This window comes from Gambusia affinis, linkage group LG04 (genome assembly GCF_019740435.1).
Source record: "Gambusia affinis linkage group LG04, SWU_Gaff_1.0, whole genome shotgun sequence".
Classification (NCBI taxonomy): Eukaryota; Metazoa; Chordata; class Actinopteri; order Cyprinodontiformes; family Poeciliidae; genus Gambusia; species Gambusia affinis.
Window position 1 is genome coordinate 8139846 of NC_057871.1, and position 27207 is coordinate 8167052.

Consider the following 27207-nt stretch of genomic DNA (forward strand, 5'->3'; position numbering starts at 1 on the left):
CCAGTGAGTAGCATAAAAACATCTACACTATTAAAATCAAAGACAGCTTGGCCCATTTAGCTTAAGAAACAGCACCTGAGGCAAAAGAGAGCAGGATGTTATTAAGGCAAGCTCATTACTTTGTTTCTATTGCATTTTAAACAAACTGCTGTCCAAGTGTTTATATCTTCTTAAGGTTATAGATAAGGCAAGTTTTTGTTTTTTTTCTTATTAGACAAAGCTCTTGAAGCAAAATTCCCTGTGGTTGCACTTTTCTCATTTTACAATGAGCGAGTCAAGAAGTCATATTAAAAAGTCTTCCACTTGAAGCAAAAGAACACAGACAGGCAGACAGACATGCACAAAAGGGTTGTCAGATTCAAGGCGAGCCCAGAGGGAGCCCAGAGACCCATCCTATATATAGCTGTGATGTGGCAGGACATCCGAGAGGAGAGGGAGGTCTAGACATAAACGACACAGCACTTAGTCCATGAGTGTCAGTGATTTCAACATGGTCTTTTTTTTCCTCACATTACATTAAAAAAATCCAAACTATATCTCAAAAGATTGGCTTAACATCACAGCCGAGGCTAAGAGTGCAGATTTTCTAGATTTTAGTCCCTAAAAGGAAATAAGGTTTTACAGAAAAGTGTACTAGCATGTGAGAAAAAGATATCAAGGCAGAGTTAGAGGATCAGAAAGAATGACTCAAGGGAGAAAGAATGTCCCTTGTCTGCCAATGAAACCAACAAGACCACTAAAACAGTCGCTGTGTTTCTAATGGTTTTGATCCTCATGTCATCTCCTCCTCCTCTTTTTTTTCCTGACCATCCTGTTTAATGTTGTTACCAAAAATTTGCAAAATACATTTCTGACTGAACTCGGATTTTAAGGCAAATGAGCTCCCAAACCAAAACTGTAAGGGAAAAAAAACTGCACAGTCCCCATCAGAACTAAAGACAGTGCATTAGGGTTTAGGTAGCACATTTTAAAAATGTCAGACAAATACTATTAACCCTCCTACGGTCTCAGGAAGACAGGTTTATTGGACCCTGTGCAAGGTCCAGTGGAGTCAAACTGACACTGTGTGCGCTTTTAAAAAAGATTTTGTGTGTGTGGTTTCAGCAACTGATGGTCTGATGGGACATCCCACGTCTCGCTTCCCAACTCGGACATTTGCTGCGCTCCATCATACTAAGACCATGGAGGGTTAAGACTTTCAGATATAATTCCTTAAAAGTTAAACGTTAGCTACAGAATTTCTAAATATAGCATTATGTCATAGCAAACTTTCTGTAATGTTAAGAATTATGTCAACTTAAAACTATTTCAAGATTGTTCATCAAAAATGAATAGCCAAATAAATTATTTGCAGATTGTTAATGCATGTCCCGTTACATATGGAAACCTAATATAACTTGAAAACAGTTCTTATTGTGATTATGAGCACACTGATAATGTAACAACTTCATGATATAATCTGTAGCTGCATTACTATTTAATAGATTCCATGTAAAGATTTCATCAAGAGGCTGGAACGTCATCACATGCTTCTCCAGTGACTCAGTTGAGACTAAATGCAAAAAGCGACTCGAGTCAGAAACCTAAATGACCACAAGCACTGGAGCTGTGATTCAAGGTTTCTGTGGCCCAACATCCTGAGCATTCACAGAGCAGGAATGTGTTTCATTCAATTCAGGCTCCGGCCTGCATGAGGGTTAATTGTTCCAACAGAAGGAAGAGCAGGAAGCTGCAAGCCCTTAAGACATTTAGTAAAAAGAGGGGTATCTCAATGTTTCACACAGGAGGTGGTCAACATCATCAACTTTAACATCGAGACATGATTATAAAAGCCCAGTCTGTGGAGAAAAAGCAGCAGGGCAACAAACCTTGTAATGAATCCATCAAGTACATGGTAAAACACTAAGTCCACTAAATATAGTAAGATTAAGCTGTGACAAGACCTAGAAAAATGGACCTGTGAAACCATTATCTTCAAGTTGACTCAAGCACAGAACTGAAGTGTGTTTAAAACAAACCTAAATTTATGTGCCCAATAAAAAGAGCAATTCTGCCAAAAGGAACAAGACAAAAGCTGCATCAACAAACCCTGTGGAAATATTTTAAAACCTCATATAAAAGAGGTCTGAGTTGTACAGAAGATCACAGGAACCACAATTTTACATGTTGAGTGGACACTGAGTCTATTAGTAAATTATCACATTTGAGCTTTCTGTTAATCTTTGACAGGAATTTGATTAAGACAGATCTAGCAACACATACCTTAGACCTGTCACAATTACACATTTTTCCGGACGAAAAATTGTTCCAGAAGTTATTGCGATAAACAATAATATTGATGTGTTGAGACCATTTTAAAGTAACATAATGGTAAAATAATAAGGCAAGAGCACATTCTAAAAGATCAGTAAACTTTAAATTCTAATGAACATTTGACACTGGAACTGGAAGACATTTTAAAGATCCAAAATAAATAAACTTCTTTGTAAACAAAATTGTCCTTCAAAACAGAGATAAAGAGACCAAAGCACCAAACTGAAGACATTTTTCATCCAGGGTTTGGGTAGAAAGAGAGGGGGGAACGATAAATGATGCCAAGGGAAGTAAATTAGTTTGTTTTAATTTTTCATGAAATTAAAAAATTATTGATTTATAATAATTATAAAAAATTATAATTTATTGATTATTTTTGACAGGCCTAGCAACACACATAAAGCAGCTCTGAAAACATCAGTGTGCAGACATCAGATCAGCTGCTTAAACATTGCTCTTATCAAGTCACATTACTAAATGCATAAAAAGCAGTTAACATTAGTTAATATTGGCACTGGCTTTCTAATATTTATTTGTTACATTATTGAAGAAACAAGAAACATTGAGTTGCAGATGAAGTTCTGCACGTTACCGCATTTTACTTGTAATTATTGCTTATGAAAATAATGCAACATTTTAGCATTTTATGGGAAAATGATGGGCTACGTGGGCTTTTTCACTGGTTGGTGCTGTATCGTATCTGACAAACGGCATAGTCTGTGCAGAGCTACAGAGGCCATCTCTGTGCAAGTTACAGATTATATTTAATTAATGCAATCAAACATTGAACAGTAGGATTGTATATCGGTTTGTGTAAGTACTTACATTCAAATCTGAAGCGTTTATATTCACTATTACTGTTATACAAAACCACTGCATGCAAACATCAGGTGGGATAAGGTGAAGGGATATTTTATGCAGCAAGTCTGTGGGTTTAAGCTACAGTATGCAAAGCACTGTGCTATTTCCCATACAATAAAAAGAAATATTGCAGATTGGCCATGATTTCTCCAAGGTGAGAATAAATGATGTTGGCTAAGAGACTAATAAATCCCCAACTGGTATATATATGGTGCTGTAATAGAAAATATAGCAGAAAGCAATCACTCTAAGAGTATTGATACCACAACTTCCTTACTACTTTTAAGCCTGGACATTAATCATACACCTGGCACATTTAGTTTTAAATTCCTCTTTTATTGTTTCTTCTGACTGAAAGTAATATTGATGTCTTCAAATGATCCAGCCAGAGATTCAACTTCAATCTCTTAGAAAATGTTTTGAGGGAGGATTAGGGTGAGGGCAAAGGCACCTTCCAACCCAAAAGCAGACGTGGAAACAAAGATGAAAATAACAGTAGAAACATGCACGAAGCTGCTCAGTAATTAAAAGCATTTGAATGCTATAATGCCAAAACAGATTCTTCTGTTCATTGTCAGGAAGGCTGCAATCTTTGACATGTCATTTTTAAATACTTAAATTAAAACATACATGTTTGTCTAAATTCAATCTGCTTTACTACGGATATGGAAAGCCAAGAAGATGTTTTTCTGAAAAGAGGGGAAAGCAAACTGACTTGGTGAAGGTTTCAGTAGATAACAGGAAGGCTAAATGTTGCTGCTCTGCTTTATTCTTTTGATCCTTCAACCTCTGTCTGTCGTGAAAGATCTCAGAACAATGACACGAAAATGCACCCAGACACAGATACTGCCATTTAGGAAGGCCAGATACACTAAACATTTTTCTCTTTGCTTTAAGTTAGTAAAGCCATTATTTGTAGAAACAGCTTGAAAAGAAATTGTGACTTGCCAAGCATGAGATTGAATGTAAATATCCTGCTGTCATAGGTTCCATTTATAGAATCATTTGACAAATCAGATATTTCTTTCATTTGTAAAAGAGCAGTACTTAGTTTGATGAAGTATAAAGCCCATCACCTCTACAGAAGAATTTAACAAGTCTACAGCAAAACACACAATAAAGCCTGAGGTAATGACAGTTAGCTGCCAGTATCGCATTTTGTTGGTTAATAATTCATATGTATGCACCTTCAGAGAACACAAGTAAGCTCTAGCTCGAGTCTTGGCTTCCAGAGGACTTGAAGCTCGCCAAGAAGGATTTTTCTTGATTGCAGGAATCTGGCTGCCTTGCGCCTCTGCAGACATCTGTGGCCACGCAAAAGTTGTTATCATGCTGACTGCACACCAGCAGTGCACATGTTGGAAAATGAAATTCTGGTCTCCTACAGTGGCAGTATATTCAGAGATCTGCAGACATTTTCTGGGAATAATCCAATCCAAATGGCCTTTGTGAATAAGATTGAGGAGAAGCAGACTCTGACAGCAGTTCTTTTTGTAGCACCTGGCACTGGAGATAAGGCTTGCTACTGGGCTATGCTACAGTTAGCTTAAGTAAAAACAGTACAGTCACTGAAATATATTCTCCATCTAGGAGAAAAAGTCACAACAATCATTTCTGTCTGAGGGCAAGTAGGTCTGGACTAAAACACACATAAAATGTTACATAAAAAGCAGAAATAGCTTGCTTACTGCAGGGAAAAAGCTCTTTGCTTTTTTTATTGCACCAACGTGACATTTGAAGCAAAACAGCTTTATCTGTGAGATCCCGTTTGGGTGCTCTTTCTTACAACTTTTAAAGCCAGCCATGAGGAGAATCCACAGCAATTTTAATGCATTGTTGTGAATGCCACTGGAATATACTCTTCATCTAGGAAAGAAATAAATGTTGAGGATAATTGTTTCTACTATCTATTTTTGTTTCTCCTCACTGTCTTGATATCAAGTCAGACTAAAGTCAGTGTTTTAGGTCACTGGGATTACTAAAATGCTTTTTATTTCAATGCAGAATTTATTTCTGTTTTTTAAAGTCATAGGTTTACATAAACTAGGCAAACCCTTATGATGTACTGTCATAGCTTTGAAAGCTTCTGATAGGTTGACTGATCAACCTATCAGTCAACCTGCAATTAGAAATTAGAAGTACAACTGTGGCTTTATTTTTAGACAACACTGCTTTGTGGTGTGAGATCATAAAGAAATCTAAATAAATCATACATGTTATCAGAAAGATAGTGGACCTCCAGGAGTCCATCCTTGAATACTACTTCCTGATGTCTGAATGTGCCATAATTAAATGTGTAAATAGAAACTTGGGAATGTCCATTTCATAATCACAATGTCATAATCTTCAGCAATAGGACACAATGATTAATGTGTTTTGGTGTGAAGTGTTTGTCTTAATGAACTGAAACATACCCACCCATAGTTTGTGTGATTGCCTTTCAGATGGTCTTGCATTGCAGCAGTTCAAACATGAATTAACAACTCTGCCTTGCACAGTTTGCATTCAACTAGATATCACAAAACAGAAACAATACTGTCTCCAAAATTGTCTTTAGTGGTCAAGAAAAGTACCAGCAATTAAATTTAGCAGTAACATATTTTTCTTCTGTGGTTGATTACGTTGGTAAATCCTTGCAGGCCTACATACTATTTCTTTGAGAACTTAAACTCAAAATAGTCACTCAACTTTTAAAAGGCTGACATCAGAGTTCATCTGAGTCCTTAGTTGTTTTGCTTTCTGTTGTAGAGTCTTGCAGCTGCAGCTAAGGGGGAGTGTTACTTTCCCACATTTAAAAGATTCTAAAAGCATTCATAATTGTATAAAGATGGCATACATTTTGACCCAGTGAGCTAAGAGCCTTGCTATTTGGACCCTTACAACATCTCCAAAATTAGCTGCAACAAGCCAGACAATCTCCTCTTAACAAGATGCAACCCAAATTAGATCTTAAAAAAAAACAACAACACACATTTGAAAGATGTTTCCAGATGCACTCGTCTGAATTTTATGGCTTATTTCAAATCTCAGTGTTTTTTTATGTGAAGCAATTAAAAAAGCTTTTTGAATCGCATATTGAAGATAGTATGACCAGCAGCGAGATAAAACAAATATCTCTGACTATGTCTTAAAGTATGCAAACCCCTTGTTTAGCTCAGACATTTCCAGTCAAAATTTCACAATCTAACATTTGTCATGACAAACAGAGGCTGAAAGCTCATGTGAGGTGAAGCTGAGCTTTCACCTTTCTGTTATCTGCTTCAGGTCTTGCTCTCTCACACAACCTAAATGAAGCAAAAACATATCAGAATCAATCATAAAAGGTAGCTTTCTTTCCTCTCTGCACTCGCATTGTAAGTATGAAGGATTGCTGTACAGTTAACAACTAGATGCCACCATATGTTTACTGTTGCTACATTCTGGTTCAGTAGATGTTGCTGCAAAGTCAGTGACTCAAAGCAATGTGATGTGTTTTCGGTGATAGAAAACTTTATCAGTTACCCTAATAAACTGAATTTGATTGCTGAGTTTTATTTCCTTGGATTAAATTGGAATGTCTGTAACTATGTACGACTCGACTGGACTGGCTATTTATCTTCTGGATATAAACTGGATCTGTCTGTCTTGTAAAATTCCTTTTGAGGCTGTGCTTGTTGTATATGTGATATCTGATATACATAAACTAAATTGAATCGAATTAAATACCTTCCTACCTCAATAGTGCTTAAGTGCTCTGGATTCATTTATTGGCAAAAGATAAAATTTCATTACTTTGGAGAACACTCAAATATTTCAATGAGACACCACAGCAATCATCAAACTCGCTGCAGCTGCCCAGCTTATAGAGGCACCAAGTGGCTTTGGCCTTTACTGTCTCTTTCATCACATTTGAGCCTCCACTTCTCACTTATAATATGTTTGTGTTCATGAAGTCAGAGTAAGAGCGAGAGAGGAAGGTCAAAAACTCCTTACGCATCTGAACCGCTGACAATGGGGGCACACATGTGAAAATGCAGCGATGCGGAAAAGACAACATCAGAAACAGAAACATGTAAACAGAGAGTGGATGAGAAAGTGTGAGCATGTGTGCACCGGGTGGGAATGTAAATCTGCCAATGCTGGGATTCAAAGAGGTGGGGGCTGCCTTAATGTGCAGAAGTTCATGCTGGTCTGCCTGCACAGGTCATTTGCAGGTAGAGTAACATGCATACTCATGAGTCATTTTCAATGCAGATTTGACAGCAAGAAGACAGTTGCTCAGTGAGGGTTTCCAGGGGCTGTCATAACACACACGCGTGCACACCCGCACACACATGAAGACAGAAAACAAAGATGCAATGTAGAACAGAAAATGAAGTGGGTGAAATCTGTCAAACCAGACAGACAGAGGGACAGACTGGGGGGGGATTTGGGGGCCCTATCATTCATTTTCACAGCCTGCAGGATGAACAGGGCCTCTGTGCTCCTTCTCTGTTCAAACACACCTCACGGTTGTCTGCTCCCTGCAACAACAATGCTCACGCAAACACACGTACACACACATATACACCAGCCTGCCTGACAGTGAGCACAATAACCCTATTGAGAAACATCGATAAGGGGTAGAAAGACAAAGCGAAGAGAAGGATTGACAACACACGTTACAGTCTCCCAGTCCACAGCAGCTTATGAATCTGCAGAAACTGCAGTGCAGCAATCTCGTCAACTTGACAGCCTGGGATGTATTTACTCTCTGTTGTTCTTTATCCAATATTTATGTAAAAATATCCACACAAACATCGACGTTGTACAGTTTGGTCATGGTAAATTGGTAGTATTGTTTCTCAGGGGAAAAAGGGCTGCGATTGTTGATCTCTGCCCTCTTTATCTGATTACTCTCACACACACCCACGGAGGAGAAGCATGCACCCACATGCAAACCTCCGAGCGTTTTCACAGGGTGTTGTCCATGACCTCGGCCACACACAGACTCATAGGCTGGGGCCACGGGGCTAAGAAATCTCCAAACACAAATGCATTCCAAGCCCTTCAACCTTCAAACTTCATCACAAACTTCAAATGTATTTTATTTGCCCGACTAACACAAAGTGGCCTACAACTGAGAATTTAAATAAAAACTATAGTTTCCTAATTTTTTTATCCTTACGATCCAAAACCTAAAACATTTATGCATTCCTCCCCATTGACAATGATTTCTAGAATCACGTGTTAAAGTTGACTCCACAAGTTTTTTAAGAGGTATGTCTGTATCAGCTTTGCACATCTAGAAACTTAAACAATTGCCCATTCTTCTTTGTAAAATAGTTTTATAATCAGTCAGATGGGATGGTGAGAGTCTAAACATTACTTTTCAAGACTTACCACTGACTCTAAAATAAATTCAGGTCAGAACTCTGAATGATCTTCTAATGAAAGAATAAGTTACTTCTGGAATGTGATTCTTCAGAATTCTGTCAGCATCTCTGAACAGGTTTTCTTCCAATATTGTTCGTACTGAGCTCCATCATCTTCCCAACAGGTCTGATCAGCTTTCCCACAGCATAATGCTGCCATTACTATGTTTCACTGTGGTGATTTTGGGTTTACAGTACAACTGCACAATATCAGGGTGTAATGCTGATAATACTGCTGAATGTTGAAGAGATTAAATCACAACTAATTTCTCTTTTCTATCTTCTTATCATTTTATTACAATGTTCCAATATTCTTTGGAAGCATTAGGATCTTACATATACCAAGTATATGGACATTTAGGGCAGTGAAAGTCAAACCAACAGTCCGAAAATATTACTGTCAAGCAGAATTTATACAAATGGGATTGAAACAATAACATCCTACCCACTATCCCTGAAAAGTGGTCCGAAGATTTTCATATCGTGACAAGGATTGTGATTTGAAATACTTTGCAACTCTAGCTAAGGGCAGTGGACAGATGTAGTTTTATGCCACAAGCAGTTAGGCCAAAAAGTGTTTTTTTTCCTCTATATGCTGTGTTCCCTACATGACTTGATAGAGGCCAACCTAAAATCCTGCCTTGTCACCAGATTCTCACATTTCAGCTGTGGATTTCTGGATTTCCTAAAATAGCAGGGGCCTCTTATTTGCTTCTGTGATTGTCTTCTCACCAAGCCTTTCCATAACCATGATTCAATTAATGCTTTTTGAGATATCGTTTTAGAAAAAGTTGACAGAAAAAAATCCAAGTCCAAACCTCCAGCATTGAAGTGAGGACTTTCTCCATTTCTCTGAGATGTGTGATCAGTGCTAGTTTGCAAATTTTATTCATTGCAACCAAAGCTCTGCAAAATGTTCACAATTTGGCATATTTTTTTAAGAACATAAATTGATGTGTTGCTTAGACTTCATGATGCAGATTTTTTCTGTCAAACATCTGGGGCCTTCTCAGAAAAAACGTTATGTAAAGTGAGATCAAATTACAAACAGGAGGACCAAGTTTACTTCTGAGGGGAATTGGTTGCACTGAATTTCTTTTGGGACTATCAAAGTAAAGGGGGGCAACTGTAATATTTATCATATGGGGGAAAAAAAAAAAAAAAAAAAACACAAAACACATTTCTTTCCATTTCATGTGCTGCATTGTGCTGGTTTAGCTCATAAGATTTTGATATAGTACAAATTAATATTTGGTTGTAAAGTGAGAGAAAGTAGAAAATGTTATAAAGAGTAATAGCTTTATTTTGAACAAATACATTCAATCTGCAAGGAGGAGTAGAAGACGACTTTACATTTTACAAGCTAATGAATTTAATCAACACAGATGCGTTTTGTGCTCGCTGTGCCTGTGTGCTTTTTTCATTTTGCACATAAGAGAGGTGACAGAAACTATTTATGCACAGAAGGGGCCGCTTTACAAACTGAGGCACTTTCATAAGCGCAGGGCTAAACAAACAGGCACACAGGGAACAGAATGCAGTGCTTGGCCTAAAACTCGGCCCATAAATGTCCAAGTCACTTTTTCCACACTCAGCAACTCCTGGTGTTGTACAGAAAAATGCTGGAGGGGGGAAGGGGGCTCGTGATGAGGAAAAGAGGGATGAAGTCGGGAGAGAGAGGGAGGAAGAGGGGGGCAGGAAATAGAACGAGGGGCCGAGTATAAACCAACTTAACAACTCAGGAGTCTTGAGCAATCAGCAATGACATCATGCAGACAAAATCCAGGTCTGAATGAAGAGCAGAAGACTGGAGAGGAAGCTGATAGGACAGAAAGGGAGGCGAGACAGACGGTGCAGGAAGAGGATGACAGTGCTGCATTTCCACTATGGTGGTGCAGCAGCCACTGACACGTTCAATTTTGTGGTTTGCACAACTTCACCAAGCCAACCAAAAGCCACAGCATAAACAAATCAAGAATGCAGAAAGATCACCACCACATCCTGACATGCAGATTATCATCACTGCATAAAACAGGGGGAAAATGTTTTAAAACCTCCGTGCATCATATTCTGCTTCTTTCACAATGCTTTTAGACCATCGTGTTTTATGAACTCTTGAATGTACACACGGGGAGGACACGTGCGAGTGCAAATGTGATGCAAAAACAAATGCATCAGCACCACGGTAACCAGGAGAGAGAGGCAAGACAGGAGAGAAATCCCAGCGGCGCAGTCCAAAAAAAGCCAATTCCTTTGGTAGATAGTGTTTGTGACAACTTTAATCAAAAACACACAACAGGCTCAACATGAACTAGCCAACTACAAAGCCGACCCATGTGAAAGCCAATCAGGGCTCCTGCAAGTTTTTAGAGAGGGGTAAGGAACAAAAACACATGATCCCCGTTCAGCCCCTCCCTACCCCCAAGAAAACAAAAACAGGAAGGTTTTCTACAACATTCAAATGAAAATACATAAACAATCAGATAAGCGACTCCACTTTTGCATAAAACAAACAAGTGTATTATCTGAAAGACCTGGCAGAAAGAAGCAGAGGAAGTGTGGAAGTGATTAAACAAGCCAGGTCCAGTCAGCACCAAGCACCAATGCAAAGCCTTGGCCTCGCTCTCAGGGGCTGCGCAACCCATACAGCAACAAATTACTCCAGTACTATGTGCAAGTCAAGAGAAACACTGTCATGTATTCCCTATTCATTTCACAATAAGCCATTTATGTTGCTAAGATTGCAGCCCTACAGAGAAGACTACAGTGGAGAAAACACAAGGCTCTGTCATTTGTGGTGAGTTGGTGAAATTTAAATGCATTACAAATGAATAGCAAACTGTTTAAGTTGTAAAAGAGATTTGGTAAATCCATTTAAGAAACACCAAGACACCTTTTTGCTTTCAAACTAAATATTTAGAATTGGGTTCTTAAGCAGGAGCATTTCACTTAACTTCGTGTAGTTTTTCCTACCACTCAACTTTCTATGAATATATATTTAATAGAAATATAAATTTTTAATAGAAAAATCTGTGAACAGGTTGGGAAATTTGGAAAATTAATTTCTTTGGGAAATTACCTTTTGTGGCTTCTGTGATTTCAAAAGCTGTCTTGTGGACATCTGTGCATAAGACTACTTCCCCATAAACCTAACACAGACTACGAGACTATTTAACGGCTCAGGAAACCCTTGAAGGTGTTTTCAGTTAACTAGCCGATTGGAGTATAACAACATGAGTTTCCAGAACTTAATGTTTTCACAGTGTTCTAATATTTCATAACAGAATTTTATCTGTAAGCCATAATCAATGAAATTTCAAGAAGTAAAGACTTGAAATATTTCACTCTGTGTGATGAATCTGTATAAATTTTGGTCTTCACTTTCTGGAATGAGTGAGGAAAAATACTGAACTTTGTGCAGTACCATGCATTCAGAAAGTATTCACAGTGCTTCACGTTTTCCAGTGACGTCAATGTGATTTCCTGGTTTTCTATTTTTAATGCATTAAATACATTTACAAAACATGCAAAAAATCACACACTGTCAAAATAGAACATTTAAATTCAATACAATTTTGAATGAGGCTTCAACGTAGCATAATGTAGAAAGAGTGAAACGCTGTGAATGCTTTCTGGATACATTGTACCTGCATGTTATTCTGCGACTCAAAAATTTGACTACAACACCTTTACAACCCGTTAAGACTTTGCCAACAAATGTAATGAATTACTAGCATGTTCAGTCATTTGACATATCTTTGTGCCTTGCACAGACAGGTTGTAGCTGCACTAAATCTCAGGATAAGATATATTGTTTGTTCATATCCTAAATAAATATATTGGATGTTATTTGTTCATTAATACCACAAACTTTCATATACTAGCATTTTGTGCTTGCAGCAGTTTTGCACCCATGCCATGTGGGGTGAGGTGACGTTATGTTTTCCAAATTTTAAGATGGCATCAAAATGAAAGAGAATTGATGGACAGACACCATATTGGACACTGCAGCTTCCAGTCTGTCTGGAACGCTAAGACCCAGCATGTTATAAGCTGAATAAGAGTCAAAACGAAGAGGATGTAAGCTATTGTTAGACCTCCACTTAAGAAAACTCCTTATTAAACCGATATTAATCAAAGGTAGGATGCAGGTTTGTGGAATACTTTGTACCCATATGTGTCAATATATGCCACATGAATCTTAGGTAAATGCTGTTAGAACAAAAACAAGTAGAAGCAGAAGTCTGAGCAACACTTGAGCATCACTGGTGAGTGAGTCCAAGAAACAATCATTATTGTTTATTTAAAAAAATAAATATTCTTTAAGAGGCATGTTTTTAAACTAAGCTTTGGAGGACAGATGATTTTAGACATGTTGAAAGGTTTTTGTTGGCTTTTCATTAAAAGTGTTATTTCTGGGATTGTTAGCGTTTAAATTCTTGGCGATTACTCTTCTGGCTGCCTAATCGCTTGTTTCAAACCAGAGTCTTCTCTGTCACTACTTTTAAATGGTGAAAACATTCCATATCTACACTAACAAGCCATTAATAAAACCCCCCATTTATTCTTACTGCTAAAAAGAAAGATCATCCATCACAGACATTTATTGAAAACTTCTGAAAAGAATTTTGTGGTGATTCTAGGTCCGAGCTTTTCACAAGTTTCAATATTAATTCAGGAAAGAAAAAATGACCACAAATTTCCCATTTTAAAAAAACTGTCAGAATTTTTGATGTACATGATTTTGGTAGCAATCGCAAGTTATAAATTAATTCTATTTATTTATTTTTTTTATAGATTTTTGTACATTTTTAACTAAATGTACAGTTACAGTAAGTAAAATTACAACAAATAATCATAAAAAAAATAAAATAAATTGTCTTGATGTACAACTTTTCTGCAACACCTAATCCACCAGCACCAGTAGTTCATCATAAACACTACTTGAGTTAAAACATACATTTAAACCATGATTATCTTTTTATGGAAAGAAATGGAACAGCTAAAGTTAACCTAAACAATATGGATACATGTATAGGTAATAGACAAGCTGGAATTAGTTTTGCTGCATTAAAAACTGGATTGAATGACAGAAAACTGTGTAGTTGTTTTCTGGTGTTGTTTTGCTTAAGCAGAGACGAATTAGACCCCAGCAGCTCAAGGAGCTTGGAGCTCTCAGAAACGGGATCTTTTCCACGCACGCTGCTGTGTGCGTGTCCGGCATGGAACGGAGGTGTGGACGGCTAGTGTTAAAGCTCAGCGGTGAACGCGTTCATTTAAACCCCGGCTGTGTTCAGACTGTCTCGTTCTCCCGTTCTCCGGTTCAGAAACAACTAAATAAAAAGCAACAGAAGCAGACGCAGTGAGTGGAGCTGCAGCGGGGTCACGTAAACACCCCGTCATCTGCCGCTGCAGCCTCCGAGTCCTTCCCTCTCCCTCCACCTTGGTTTGCAACACAGCGGGGGCCCCCAGATTCCTCCGCTTTCTGTGTCGTATATAAGAAATGAAGTTGTCCGCTTTCTCATGTCTTCCTTTTTGGGTTCAGAGCTTAACAACTTTTCGGTTTTCATACGAAAATGACCCTCATACCACATCACTCACCTCTTCTGCTACTACGGCGGGTTCACGTACTCCTCGGTGGGATCTGCCGCTGCTGCTGCCGCTGCTGCTGCCGCCGCTGCCTTTTCCTTTCTCCTCCCCTCCGCTTTTTCCTCCTCCTGGTTTCTTTCCGTTTCTCCTCCCTCCCAGATGCAGCTGATCTCCGGGAGGAGGAACCGAGGGACGCTGCTCCGGAAGTAAACAATCCTACTTTTTCTTTTTAATTATTGACCCTTCACTGACGGAGACGAGAAAATTAATACCTCTACTGGAGATTATTACAGTGCAGGGTTGCTTTGATTTCAGCAGCAACCTTTTGAAGGAGCTTTAATAAGAAAAACATCAATAAGACATGTTCACAGTGGAACAGAGCATGTACAAAACTGGAGCCTATATAATATTTGTCCTTAACAGTATGTGCACATATAAAAGCTTTGTGCTGTTAATAATGGCAAAATTTGTATTGGTTTAGATATGAAGTTAATAAAAAAAATTATCCTATTGTCAGTACAGTCAAAGAGGACATCTTTCCACGTAAAACCTTTATTAAATATGAGCAGAAATTAAAGACTGACTTGATTGTCTTTGTCAGACATTGATATAATTTTCAAGTGTATGAGGGTAAAATAACTTCTTTGGGGTTTTTTTTTTTGGTTTTTTTTTACATCATACTGGCTGATAAAAACACTTTGTCTCAAGAAAGTCAGACCAATATGACGATATAGAGGTGCGCATGTGACCTCAGAAAAACAATGGTCTTGTGTTGTCTGGTGTCGTCTTTTTGGAAGAGGACAGAAGTCAGATTTTTGCTTTTATCAGAGTCCTAAAATGAAGAAAACTGAGTTCTCTTACTTCATACAGTAAAATGGCCGAGATGGCTATTTTGAAATAATGTGAATGTAATAGTGATGTAAAAACTCTAAATATGTCTCCTTTTGCTTACACTGATTCACCAAGAAACTTTATTTCTTGGTGAAATAATTTTTGAAATAATTGTGGCTCACTTTTGCACAGGATTGATTTCCATAGCTCACCACAAACCTGGTGCCATTTAAAGGGAAATAAACAGATTTCATAAACTATATTCCCAAGAAATATAATCAACCAAGCACACATTTCTTTACTTTCTTTGCAACATTGGACAGAGTCTGGGAATATTGATGGAAGCTCCAAAGGTTGCAAAGGCTTCTCTTTTTCTAATAACACGCAATAGGATGTAGTAAAAGAAGGGAAATGAATAAATCCTTCCAAAACAAGAAGGCAAAGAACAAAACTGTTAATGTGACAATAAATTTAGCAAAAAACAGGAAATACAAAAGCTGTGGAAAAGGATACAGATGTGTTTCCTTTTGAACATGTTACAGCCCTCTGTGATTTATTACTTATCTAAGAATAACTTAGTTAAAACAATCTCTGTCATGACATAGATGCTTGTTATCTTAAGCTTAATAAAAAAAATTCTCAGAAGTAAACACCTTATCTGAGCTGAGGGTTTCACTGAAAAAATATATTTATTGTGATAATTCAAGCATTGAAGGTATACATTGGAGTCCTTCATGGTTTCCCTTACAGTTACAGATTGGAAAAAAAACCTTTAAAATGTTAAGAAATGTTTTTATCCTTGCTTTCTTTTTGTTCGATTTTTAAGTGTAAATCTTAAATAAAATCCATTCATAATGGAAAAAACATTCTTCGTGATTCTTTCTCACATCAATGAAAGATTTCTGCGAAACATTTGGGTTTGAAAATACAGAGAGGAATAGTGTAGTAGTGTAAGGACCCCTGGTGGTTAAATCAAATTATTACACACATTGTCAGGTTGGATTCAAATGTAATCACTGACCAAGAGCATTCTTTTTTAAACAAGAGTTATTTGGTAAATACGGGGTTCATTGTTCTGAGTAAAAAGAATGGATGTGTTTTTTCTCTATAAAATAAGAAAAATTGTTTATTTCTTTCTTTATTTTTATTTTTAATGTCAGCTGTAATAAAACCATGAATCAAAAACTAATGGGTTATTTATTTAATGCAGTACGTAGGTTTATGTTGTCATAAACCTGTGGATAGATGGATGGATGGATGGATGGACAGAAAGATGTCATCATCAAATTGTTTTTAGATTTATATTACAATTTTATATAAGGTAATTAATTAGATAAAAATATAATTCACTTTTTATTCTAATATTTCTGTGTAATATTTACATTTGCTTTATTTTGGTCCACATGTTGTAATTACCCCGATCCATTCGGTGGCGCTGTAGTAACACTTACGCGAGTTTTTGACCAATCACCGTTGTTACGGAAATTTGAACAAGAAGCGGTTGTTGGTTGTCTCGATGGAGAGAAGATTCGTCCCACAGAAAAACACGTAAGACATGCTTTTCCTCTTACTTGAATAAATCGTTCTGCTAGAATTTGTTTAAAAACTGCGTAGGTGTGTTAATATTTTAATCAGCTCTCATGAGGAACTTCTTTCTTTATGTGTAGCAACGTTCGGTGGTTTCACGTTATTTCTGTTGTATTTTGACAACTTTAGATCCTAAACACGGCTCTAGCTGAATTTATGTGAAACATGAAGCCATTTGAGCCAATGTTTCTGAAAACCTACGGTAAGCTGAGGCGGAAGGTTTCGGCTTGGATTTCTCCAGAAGACCGAAGGAAGGCTTTCGACAGCACCCCGTCATCTGATGACCTGTCTGTGTTTGAGGCCGCAAAACCCCGCAAGGCACGGTGAGTTCAAGGCCCTCATCCTGGCTCCAACATTCTTACTGTTCATATTTGTACAACAGACTGGATCAAATATCCTATGCAAAATTAAATGTCTGGACTCAACTCGTGTAATTATGGAGTGTTTACTCAGTAGAAACTCTGCCTCTCACGGTGGTATTCATTTTGGTCAATAGTATATCTTTGAATGCATATTATGACTTAATTCTGCAGTGCTGCATAATTCATGCACTCAGAAAAGGTCTGGAAAAATGTGTACTTTCTTTTAAGGTAATTTGTATTCAAGTTTCATAAAGTGTCACTTTAATTTGTCTTTTTTCAAGTCAACTCCTTAACTTGAAATAAAATTGTCAAAATTTATACCAAAACGTATAGTCAAAACTAAATTCTATTTTATAACATAGTTTTCCCCCTTTTTTGTTCAGGGGAGTTTTTAAGAATTTCTTGCAAGATTCATTTTAAAAAAAAAAAAATAATAATAATAATCATGAAGCCAATAGTTCTAAAATTTATTTATTGTATGACTTTAATCCAGAATCTCACCTAGAGATTGGAAGCTCACTGATCATCCAGTGAGATTGGACCATAACAGTCTGACAGAAACTGGCAATGTTTGTTTTTGTTTCAACACTTCTATATTTTACACCCTCTCTTTTTGTGTTTGTAATGTTACAGGGGAAAGTACACAAGGGATGGCGGTCAAAGAGCAGACCGTCCTGCCAAGAAAAAAGCCAGGCTGTGCTTGAATGAGAAGAGCTTTGGTGATGAAAACATGAGTGATGAGGAGAACACTGCTCCATCTCCTCCTAACCCGGCACCAACCAAGAAAACACGGTGTGTGAGAAAAATAATCTCAATTTAATTCTCTTTTCATTGGATATTATTTCCAGTGCCTCCGAAAAGTATTAACATTTGTTTAATTAAATCACTTTTTGTCACTTTACAACTGCGAATGTCAGTGTATTTTATTTTATAGAATACAAAGTCGGGTCTCTCTGAGTCAAAACCTTTGCTGGAATCACAGATGTATGTTGTGATATGTCTGCCAGCTTTACCCATTCTGCTCTGCAAATATGCTCTTGCTCGGTCAGCTGTTGATCCAGAGCGTCTGTGAACATAAATTTTCAAGTGTTACAACTTGAAAATAGAACACTAACTGGAGCTCATCTACACTGATCCATTGTAGGTCTGACTGTGTGTTTAAGTTTGTTGTCTCACTTCCCCCTCAGTCTCAAGTCTTTTACTGCATCCATCAGGTTTTCTTTTGAGACTTAACTTTGTCCATCTCCCTGTCAGCTCTGGCCAGCTCTGTCATAAAGCTTTCCAGGTCTTAATTGGTCTGAAAATATTACAGGCCAGTTCTTTTTCTTTATTCTTGAAAATGTTTTAGAACTTTGTGTTTCTGTGAACTGTTTTTTTGTGAATTAAACGGGGATTAATAAAGTGTATTCATTTATTCTCTGTCACATAAGATCCCATTAGACCACATTCAAGTTTTTGATTGTAAAGTTGAAAGTGTGTAGAAACCTTTTTTGGGGGAATTTGTTTGATTTTATTGAACTTTGCAGTGAAACCTTCAACATCATGACATGTTTTTCAACCGTTTTTGACCTAACAATCACAGTATTTGCTGATATAATGTATCTTTACCTTTTGCTACATAGAGGGAAAAACAGAGGTGTTTCCAGTAGTAAGCAGAAGGCCGTTCTGTGTCAATCGAAGACCAGCAACTATGGGGAGAGCATCATGAATCCGCCTTTACCCACAAAGCGCAGAAAAACAACTAGGTTTGTTTGGTTCATGTAAATATTTTCTGCTAGCATGCTTTAAGTTAGTTAGATCATTTTCAGCTCTTTGTATCTTGCCTTAAAAAAATCCCTAGCCTTGTGAGGTGTTCTGAATTCTGCTTGCCCTGCTGTCTTTCTGACATGATCTGTATTTTATCAGGTCAAAACAGGTAGGATCTGTACCTGTGTTCACAAGACGGAGAGGTCGGGGAGTTTTTACCACCAGTACGAGTGAGAGCGAAACATCTGTACCGAAAATGCAAAAAATCCAAGCTAAAACAAAGGTAGACTCCAGGTATGTGGTCAGTTGGTGTCCAGTATTATAAAATGTAAGTCCAACTTTATTTTTTAAAAATGGGACAATACCTATTAATGAATACTAGCGTGTAAATACACGAGATTATAGCCAGTTTGGTTAATTTCCACCTCTTGTCTCATAGGCATGTTGATGATAAGGCACATAATAAATACAAAGATAAAACCAACAAAATAACACTTGAGAATAAAAATTGCATAAAAAGCATAGAGCAAACTCTTTGTATCTCCTTTTTCTTATGCTAGTGTTCACCTTCCGTCTGGCGGACGCTTCGTAACCCGTCGCAGACGTGCCACTTCCACCAAACCTCCTGAAGCTACAGTCAGTTTACTCAGCTCGTCAGATGACTTCACTTCCAGACCATTTGGTTCCAGCGTGAACCAACGTCCCTCCAGGAGAAGAAGAGCCCCTCCAGTGTTTGGTCTGTCAAGCGCAGAGAACTCAGTGAATGCTCCAAGGTCCACTAAGCCTTTCAGAGAGATCTCCCTTAACGAGTTAGCAGAGAACAGCCTCGGATCCGTTCCGAGCAAACCCATCTTCTGCTCCACGCCCTCAATGCCCAACTTCAACAAGCGAAGACACCCAAAGTTCCCCAGTCAGGTTGTCTCTCCTCCGTCTGCTTTGGGCAGCTCTATAGGCGTGTTGAACACTTTCCAAGAAGACCCCGATTCACTGCGACTTCCTGCATCACTTTCCTTGCAGAAAGATACAAATCTGCATCAAAATGAGGAACAGTCTCTTGATTTATTTTCTGAGTCAGGCAGAAGGGTTTGCAGCAACGATGCCGAATGCCACCGTGGAGACTTGGACGGTGGAAAGTCAGACATTGAAAGCAGCAGTGTGCTCGTTTCGGCAGCAGGAAGGTTGGAGTGGCTGATCGAGGCTCTGAAGGAGAGATGTCTTAGCCAGCCCTGTATGGTTCAGCTGCAGAGATTAAACTTCATCCCCACTACTCAGCTCTCCAGTCAAACCTCCTACTCATCCTGCTTGGAGCTATGGAGCCCAGAATCAAAAGTAGTACCTTCTTCCACAGAGTGTAGTCAGACTTTTGGTTTTTGTTCAGAAGAATCGGTTTGTCGCAGTGTCTCCGTAACAACCAATAAAACCAGCGATTATGGGCCACCAGTTTCTAATCTGGACATTGCAGATTCAGTCAGTGATGACCACGTTGTGAATGTTTTGAAATTTCCTGAACTCTTTAGTGGAGAACTAAACGGGGAGAACTTAGAGTCTGTGATTTGTGTTGATGACGTTCAAAACAGCTATGAGGAAATAATGGAGACACAATCACCAGCTGCCAGAGAAGCACCAACACGGTTAACCGATGAAGATGGAAAAACGGCAAAGGGCACAATATGTACGAAGGAATGTGTAGTTAAGATAAAGAAACTTTCACTATCTCAGCTGGATCTCCAAGGATCCGAGTGTGAACACAATCCAGAAGCTAAGGCAGAGTCGTCGGACATTTCAGAGCTGAAGGAGGCTTCGCTGACCTCCAAAGCTCTTGTTAAAGTCAAGAAACTCTCTCTTTCTGAGATGACAGACATTTTGCAGCCTAAAGATGGTACGCGTAAATCTTTAACCAGCTTCTCGGACTCATCCAGTGATGACCAGAGCGGTCATTTCTCCGACAATGAGTGCAGTGAAGACGCCACCTCCCTGAAAACTGCTTCAAAAAGCGTCAGCTCGAATAAAGAAGTCAAAAAATCCATCAAAAGTTTCCCCAACAGAGCGAAGCGAACTCGGGCCCACAAACAGAGGAGCCCGTCATCAGACAGGAGCGGTACGGCGAGGAAGGCGTGTGTGAGCGGAATGAGCGTGAGCCGCTGGAAGAACAAGGGTGCTGCTGGAGCGCAGGCGTTCAGGAAGAAGCAGGGCACCAGCACAACTGTGGACTGCAGCATCAACGAGCTGATTTCAACGCACATGGATGTTAAGGTCACAAACACATCCGAGTCAGGACCAATGACTGCTATAGTGCAAATATTCACACATGCCTTTTCACATTTTGTCACATTCCAATAACTGAGGTTAATTTCACTGAGATTTTATGCAACAGACCAAACGGAGGTTGAGCTACAAGAAAATAATGTATTCAGTTTTCTACTTTGTAGAGAAATATTTTTAATTTCTAAGTCAAAAATTCTCCATTTGATTTAGGACTGGGCTGTTCTGTCACTTGAACATGCTTTGAGTTAATCGGTTCTCTTTTCTCTTGCTGTGTGTTTTGGGTTCTCCTGCTGGAAGTCTGCTGCAACCCTGAGATTTTCTTTCAGGGTTTTCCTGTATTAAGTTTCATCCATCTTCCAATCATTTTGGAACAATTTGTCTTTCTCTCCTGATGCATCTTCACAGCATGATCTATTCTTTTTTTGTTGTTCTCTAGTTGTATTTGTCCCAAGTGCGTGTCATAATAACAAACCAAGCAGGAATTGTATCTTTATGAAGTTAACACACTTTATTTATAGGAGTTGCTGGCAGCGGCAGTCAATTTCTCCACTCCGCTGAGGACGAATCCGCTCAACCTGTCATCTCTGCTGACTGATTTCACACCCAGCACACACACCTGGAGCCGCCTCAAAGCTGCGCTCTCTGTTCATCGCAAAAGCAGGGGTAATAATATCCCACAGCATTTCTAAATGATGCGACGCAAAATATTCAGATGTGATTGTGATTGACCGACCCCTCCATCCCACTTCTCTTCCTCTCATCAGTGCAACTCACTCCAAGGAGTGAGGCTGGGTCAGTGATGTGCAGTCCCCTAAAGATGAGGCTACCAGACATGAGCCAGGATCTCTTTACCACTCCGCTACGCACTCCACTCCCCAAACGCCTGCAGGCGCAGCTGCTTCACCAGACCTCCCTGGTAAAACATTCAGTACACACACCTACTGACATGTTATGGAATAATGTTATAGATTTTTATTTATTTTTTGTTAAGGTTGTGTGTGAAGATCTAGATCTGACGGATGCTGAAAAAGTGTATGCTGAGTGCGGCCAGCAGTGTCCTCTGTCCTGGGAAGAGTGTATTCTCCCTCAGCGGATGAAGCGGTGTGTGAAGATTGGTGAAGGAACATTTGGGGAGGTCTTTTCTACCACCAACGCTGCGGGAGAGATGGTGGCTCTCAAAGTATGTGCATTATCATCTACCCTTAACATGCTTCAGTTGGAGCACAGAGGTTTCACTTAAAAACAAAAATTTGATCTGCAGGATTTCATTGAAATATTTTTGCAGATTTGCGTAATTATTGGAAAAGTAAAACAGAAAAGAAAAATAGCAACATCTCCAGACTTTATTCCCGGCTCTGTGTGACAGTTGTCTGTCAATATAGTTCAGCAATCCTTCTATCTGTTTTTATTTTCATAATTCATTGGGTTTTTTTTAAAATCCATTCATACATTGGTCTATATTTGTCTGTCCATCCATAGTCTGAACATTCATCCAAATGACCATTGTCTTGTCATCTGTAATGAAGAACATCAGCTGTTACATTACAGTATTTCCGCATTAGGATACGCTCGCTGAATATCAGTCCCTGAGTGAGAAATCGATGCTAAAATAATTTTTCACAAAATTCCGGTTAGTCACAAATGAAACTTCTGCGTACTTTATCAGTAAACTCACTCTTTTGTTTTCAGGTTATTCCACTAGAGGGCAGCAAGAAGGTGAATGGAGAGGACCAGAAGACCTTTGGAGAAATTCTTCCTGAGATTATTATCTCCAAGTGAGTGGTATTCCAGGTACATTCCCAGAATAGCCTGGCTGTGATGTCTACATGTAGCCATTGAGAATGAGGAGAATTTGAAGCCACTTCAGAATCGTACAGCTGAGCTGCAATATTGACGAGCATTTATGGGATGTTTTTTTTCACCAGGGAGCTGAGCCACCTGAAAGAGAAGCAGCAGAATCAGACTCATGGCTTTATTGGACTCAATGAGTGAGTTTATTTCTTTGTTTCAGTTGAGAAGGTCTCATCTGTGTTGATTTAACTCGATTGCGTGTCGTTTCCTCCCAGCCTTCATTGCGTTCAAGGCTGCTACCCGCCAGAGTTCCTGAAAGCATGGGACACGTTTGACCAACGCAAAGGATCAGAGAATGACCGGCCAGGTTTGTTTAAAGTGTTAATAGCTATTATGTTGTTGAAATCGGAAGATTTCAGATTTTGTTGTTATTGGCTGATGAACAGTAAAGTTTAACTTCAAAGTACATTTCTCCATTTAAAAGTGCTGAAAAACCATTTGAGGACCAGCGTTTGTTTTAATGTTTCATGGAGTCTCTTTGTGAATTTTTGCACAGATTTCTTTGAGAAAAATCAGTTGTTCATAATTCTTGAGTTTGAGTTTGGAGGCGCTGACTTGGAGAACAGCAATGGAACGGTAAGTTCAAAAACCTTTAGCTCTGGTGTGTCCATGTGATGTCAAAACAAAACATTGCAAGACAGTTTTCATCTTGTTTGGCATGCGTTAATTCAAGCCATTATTGTGTGAAGTTGGCGTCGTTTGTGGTGGCGAAGAGCGTCCTTCATCAAGTCACCGCTGCCTTGGCTGTTGCTGAGCAGGAGCTGCATTTCGAACACAGGTGGAGTAATAGTGGCTGCATCTGTTATTTCAAATTCTTCTAGAACCCGAATCAGTGCCTATAGCAGAAATGCAACAAGGCTTTTCCTGACTGATGCCGGTTTCTATCTTGACTTGCTTATTAAATATTTGTTTTATTAAAGAATAAAACATAAAAATATTACACATCATTATATAGGGATATCGCATAGTTGTGTCGCATACGCATGACACAACAGCCACTTGCCTTGGCCCATTGGAAGTTATTTTTTACTTCGCAAAGCAATCAGATGGGATGCTGGGAAAAAAAACAAAAAACTATTGTTGTGTAAACAGAAGTCACAGTCAAAATTTCTAAAGTGTTGTTTTCAAAGAAATTCAATGAATGTTCAGGGGTTTCTGAAGGACATGAAAGCTGAATAGGTATCATAGCATCAATTTGATGAATAACGGTTAAGCTAGCTCTATTGCTGAGCTCATACATCTGTCTATTCAACAATTTAGCAGCAAAATGGGGTTTTTGAACTCAAAATGTGGCTTTATTTGTGAGAAACTGTGATTAGAGACCCTGCAATTAACTTTACTAAAAAATATTTAGTTCACCATTACTTTGTCTAAAAAGTTTATACATATGATGCTTTTAATGAAGGGGGATTTTGACCCTATGGAGCTATTTGGATATCTAAATGACTAATTGGTGCACCTCTAGCCTTTAGTTGAGCCATACTGTTAAAATGCTGATATCCTGTAACCCTAAAATACTGAGCACTTTCACTGTGTAATACAGGGATCTCCACTGGGGGAATGTGCTTGTGAAAGCCACCAGAGAGAAGACGGGAACCTTCCTCCTCAACGGAGAAGCTCACAGCATGGAAACCAAAGGCGTGCTGGTCCGCATCATCGACTATTCCCTCTCCAGGCTAGAAATTGGTCAGTTGCTGTTCTATTATGCAACGCTCGTGCTGCATGGTTTGGCTTAAAACCGTCCAACAGTAGAACATGTTGTTCCCTCCAGATGATCTGACTGTTTCCTGTGACATCTCAAACGACGAGGAGCTCTTCCTGGGTCAGGGAGACTACCAGTTTGAAATCTACAGACTGATGCGACAGGAGAACGGGTCAGTGGTGCTCTGGTAGCTCATGTTGTGAAACTGTTCTGCTTAGCAGAGATGTTTGTTTGGGTGTTGCTGCCGTCTGCATGATGGACGCTTCATGAATCATGTTAGATGCTGGTGCATGCTAAATGAGTCTTCGGGGCTTCAGTCATAGGAGTAGCAGAGTAATGATGCATATTGAGATTATCATAATACATTTATCTCTTAAAAGCTTTTTACTGTCCCACAGGTTGTAGATTTAAACTCTGAAGACATTAATGATAAAGTTATTCCTCTGTTTGACCACAATGACTGTTTGCATAAGTCGAAATGATTCATCCAAACATATTAACATCCAGTCAGGATACTCGATGCTTTTCTGCGACATCGCCTGGAGACATTTATCCTATTATTGAGAAGTATGTGTGTTTGTTTGGGCCTGTCTAGTTTTGAGCCGGTGAATTGGAGAAAACCCACAGTTAATTCAAAGTTATCCACTTATTGTTGCTTTAAATTTAAAATAAGTCTTTTTCTAACGGTGGAACCTTGTGATGGTTCCTGGGTGTACAACAGGCCCAGAGAACTCCAGGGAATTATCTTACTTTTTTCCCCAGTGTTTAGCTGTAGTATTGATTCCTGGTTTCTGTTTCATCTCTACAGAAACAAGTGGAGCAGCTACCACCCTCGCACCAACGTGTTGTGGCTCCACTACCTGTGCTCTAAGCTGCTTTCAATGAAGTACAAGAGTTCAGGGGGGAGGGGCGCCAAGAATGCGCGAGAGGAACTGACTCGTTTCTATGACGACGTCCTCCAGTACAGCTCCGCCACAGACACTCTGCAGAACTGCCCGATGTTCTGGTAGTGGTATAGGCACAGGCAACAAAACTGTATGAAGATTCACACAAAGAAAACCATGTGACTGTAATAAGCACATGTAGCACATTAAAATAATTTGTAAGTGAGCAGGACTGCACGTCTCTTTATTTCATGTTTAATGTTGTTGATTATTAGTGTTGAGCTTTTCTATTTTTAGGACTTTTTATAGTCATTGCTCTCCGATGTTGTTGACCTTTACGTTAATTGCATGCAGCATGCTGATTCTGCACGATTCACTTTTGTGATTATTTTGTAATCTTGAAATGTTATTGCTTTGTATTTTACTGCAAGTAAATGAACTGCAACCTGAGTCTGATTTGGTATTTGAATGGGATGAGTTACTTAGCTTTTTATTAGAAATGAATGGTATTTATTTTATCCCATGATGTGGAATTAGATCTACTCATAAATCTACTTAGAGATGGAGCTCAACATAAATTGATATAGGCTTATTTGTACATTGCCTAGCCAACAAAAGAAAAATAACTTTTATTTTGTTGGGTAGCCTTTAACTTTTATTAAACATTGCCCTTGTGTGGCATAATTTCAATAAGCTCCTGCAATTTAACAAGATTTATTTCCACTGTTGCATTAAATGTTCACTTGTATTGATGATAGGATAGTTCAACCACTGTGCAAAGACTTCTTCATAACTTCTCAAAGATTATTTTGTGTCTCTTACCATGATGCGACCATCACTTGTCAGATCACATGACCTCACATCACTCCAGAGCACAGGTCCTCAAATCCAGTCAGGCCTGCTTGTATGTATCCCCGGTTCAACACACTTCAAAACACACGACTGAATTACCTCCTTACTGTAGTCAAGCTCTCCAGAGTCCTGCTAATGACCTGATTATTTGACTCAGATATAGTGGAACAGCCACATCAAAAACCTGTAGGACACCAGCCCTGGAGGCCTGGATTTGAAGATGCCTGCTCTAGAGGCTAAACTTTACGCCGTTTTTTCCCCCGTTCAGCCTCACTAATAAATGTTTTTTGTAAGTGCTGGAAATCACTCATTATTCTGTCTTATTTGCCAGCACAGTGAGCAAACAACAAAACTTGATATTGTCATCTAAAATGTAGTAATTTGTATTTCCAGCTATAAAATGTGCATCTCTCTCCTCCCTCCATTGTTTACGTAGCGTTACTGTGTAGTATTACACGAGACGTCACTCCCCAAAACTTCTTGCGGGGAGTAAAATGACGAATGACACCCACTGATTTGAGGATTAGAAATGGTAACATGTTAATTCATATTTACTGAACAGAAGTCAGATGAGTTACTAAGTAACACATTACTGACATCACTGTTTATCTATATATCTACAAAGCCATATAGATAGCTAATTTATACAAGATGTTAAACCAGGTCAGTTGTGACTTTGTGCTTTAAGGCTTGATTAATTTCCTGTTGCTTGGCAACACCCGCTCTTTTTGAGTGTATTTCGTTTGGTCCCTCTTTACTTGGACATCTTTATGGGCTCCTCCACATCTCCTCAGGCTCTGAACTGATTATTTTCACACATTTAATGGAGTAGCTCAGATGATTCATGAATGAATCATTGTACAATTACTTGGTGACGGAAAGTAATCAAGAACCAAGTCACTAAAACTCAGACTGTTGTTGGAGGGAAGGCAGGGGGATGGCTGGTGTAATGGAGACGTTCTGTACCAGGT

At 38.8% G+C, this 27207-nt stretch overlaps 2 protein-coding genes across 6 annotated transcripts in view; one reads left to right on the forward strand and one right to left on the reverse strand.

Moving 5' to 3' along the window:
- apbb2b (amyloid beta (A4) precursor protein-binding, family B, member 2b) overlaps positions 1-14277 on the reverse strand; it is a 54854-nt gene extending 40577 nt beyond the window's left edge. For all 5 annotated transcript variants that reach the window (XM_044113776.1, XM_044113775.1, XM_044113774.1 and 2 more), the window contains exon 1: positions 14169-14277. The gene's annotated coding sequence lies outside the window, so the exon portion shown is untranslated. The remainder of the gene's footprint in view (positions 1-14168) is intronic.
- Positions 14278-16426: 2149 nt separating this feature from the next.
- On the forward strand, positions 16427-25616 carry haspin (histone H3 associated protein kinase). The gene is made up of 17 exons (XM_044115116.1): positions 16427-16535; positions 16704-16897; positions 17570-17728; positions 18559-18681; positions 18842-18976; positions 19243-20935; positions 21466-21610; positions 21712-21863; positions 21939-22127; positions 22637-22722; positions 22873-22935; positions 23014-23105; positions 23295-23374; positions 23488-23576; positions 24342-24484; positions 24570-24672; positions 25309-25616. Exons 2-17 carry the CDS (start codon positions 16740-16742, stop codon positions 25508-25510), a joined length of 3612 nt encoding a protein of 1203 aa, XP_043971051.1. The 5' UTR covers positions 16427-16535; positions 16704-16739; the 3' UTR covers positions 25511-25616.
- Positions 25617-27207: the final 1591 nt, after the last annotated feature.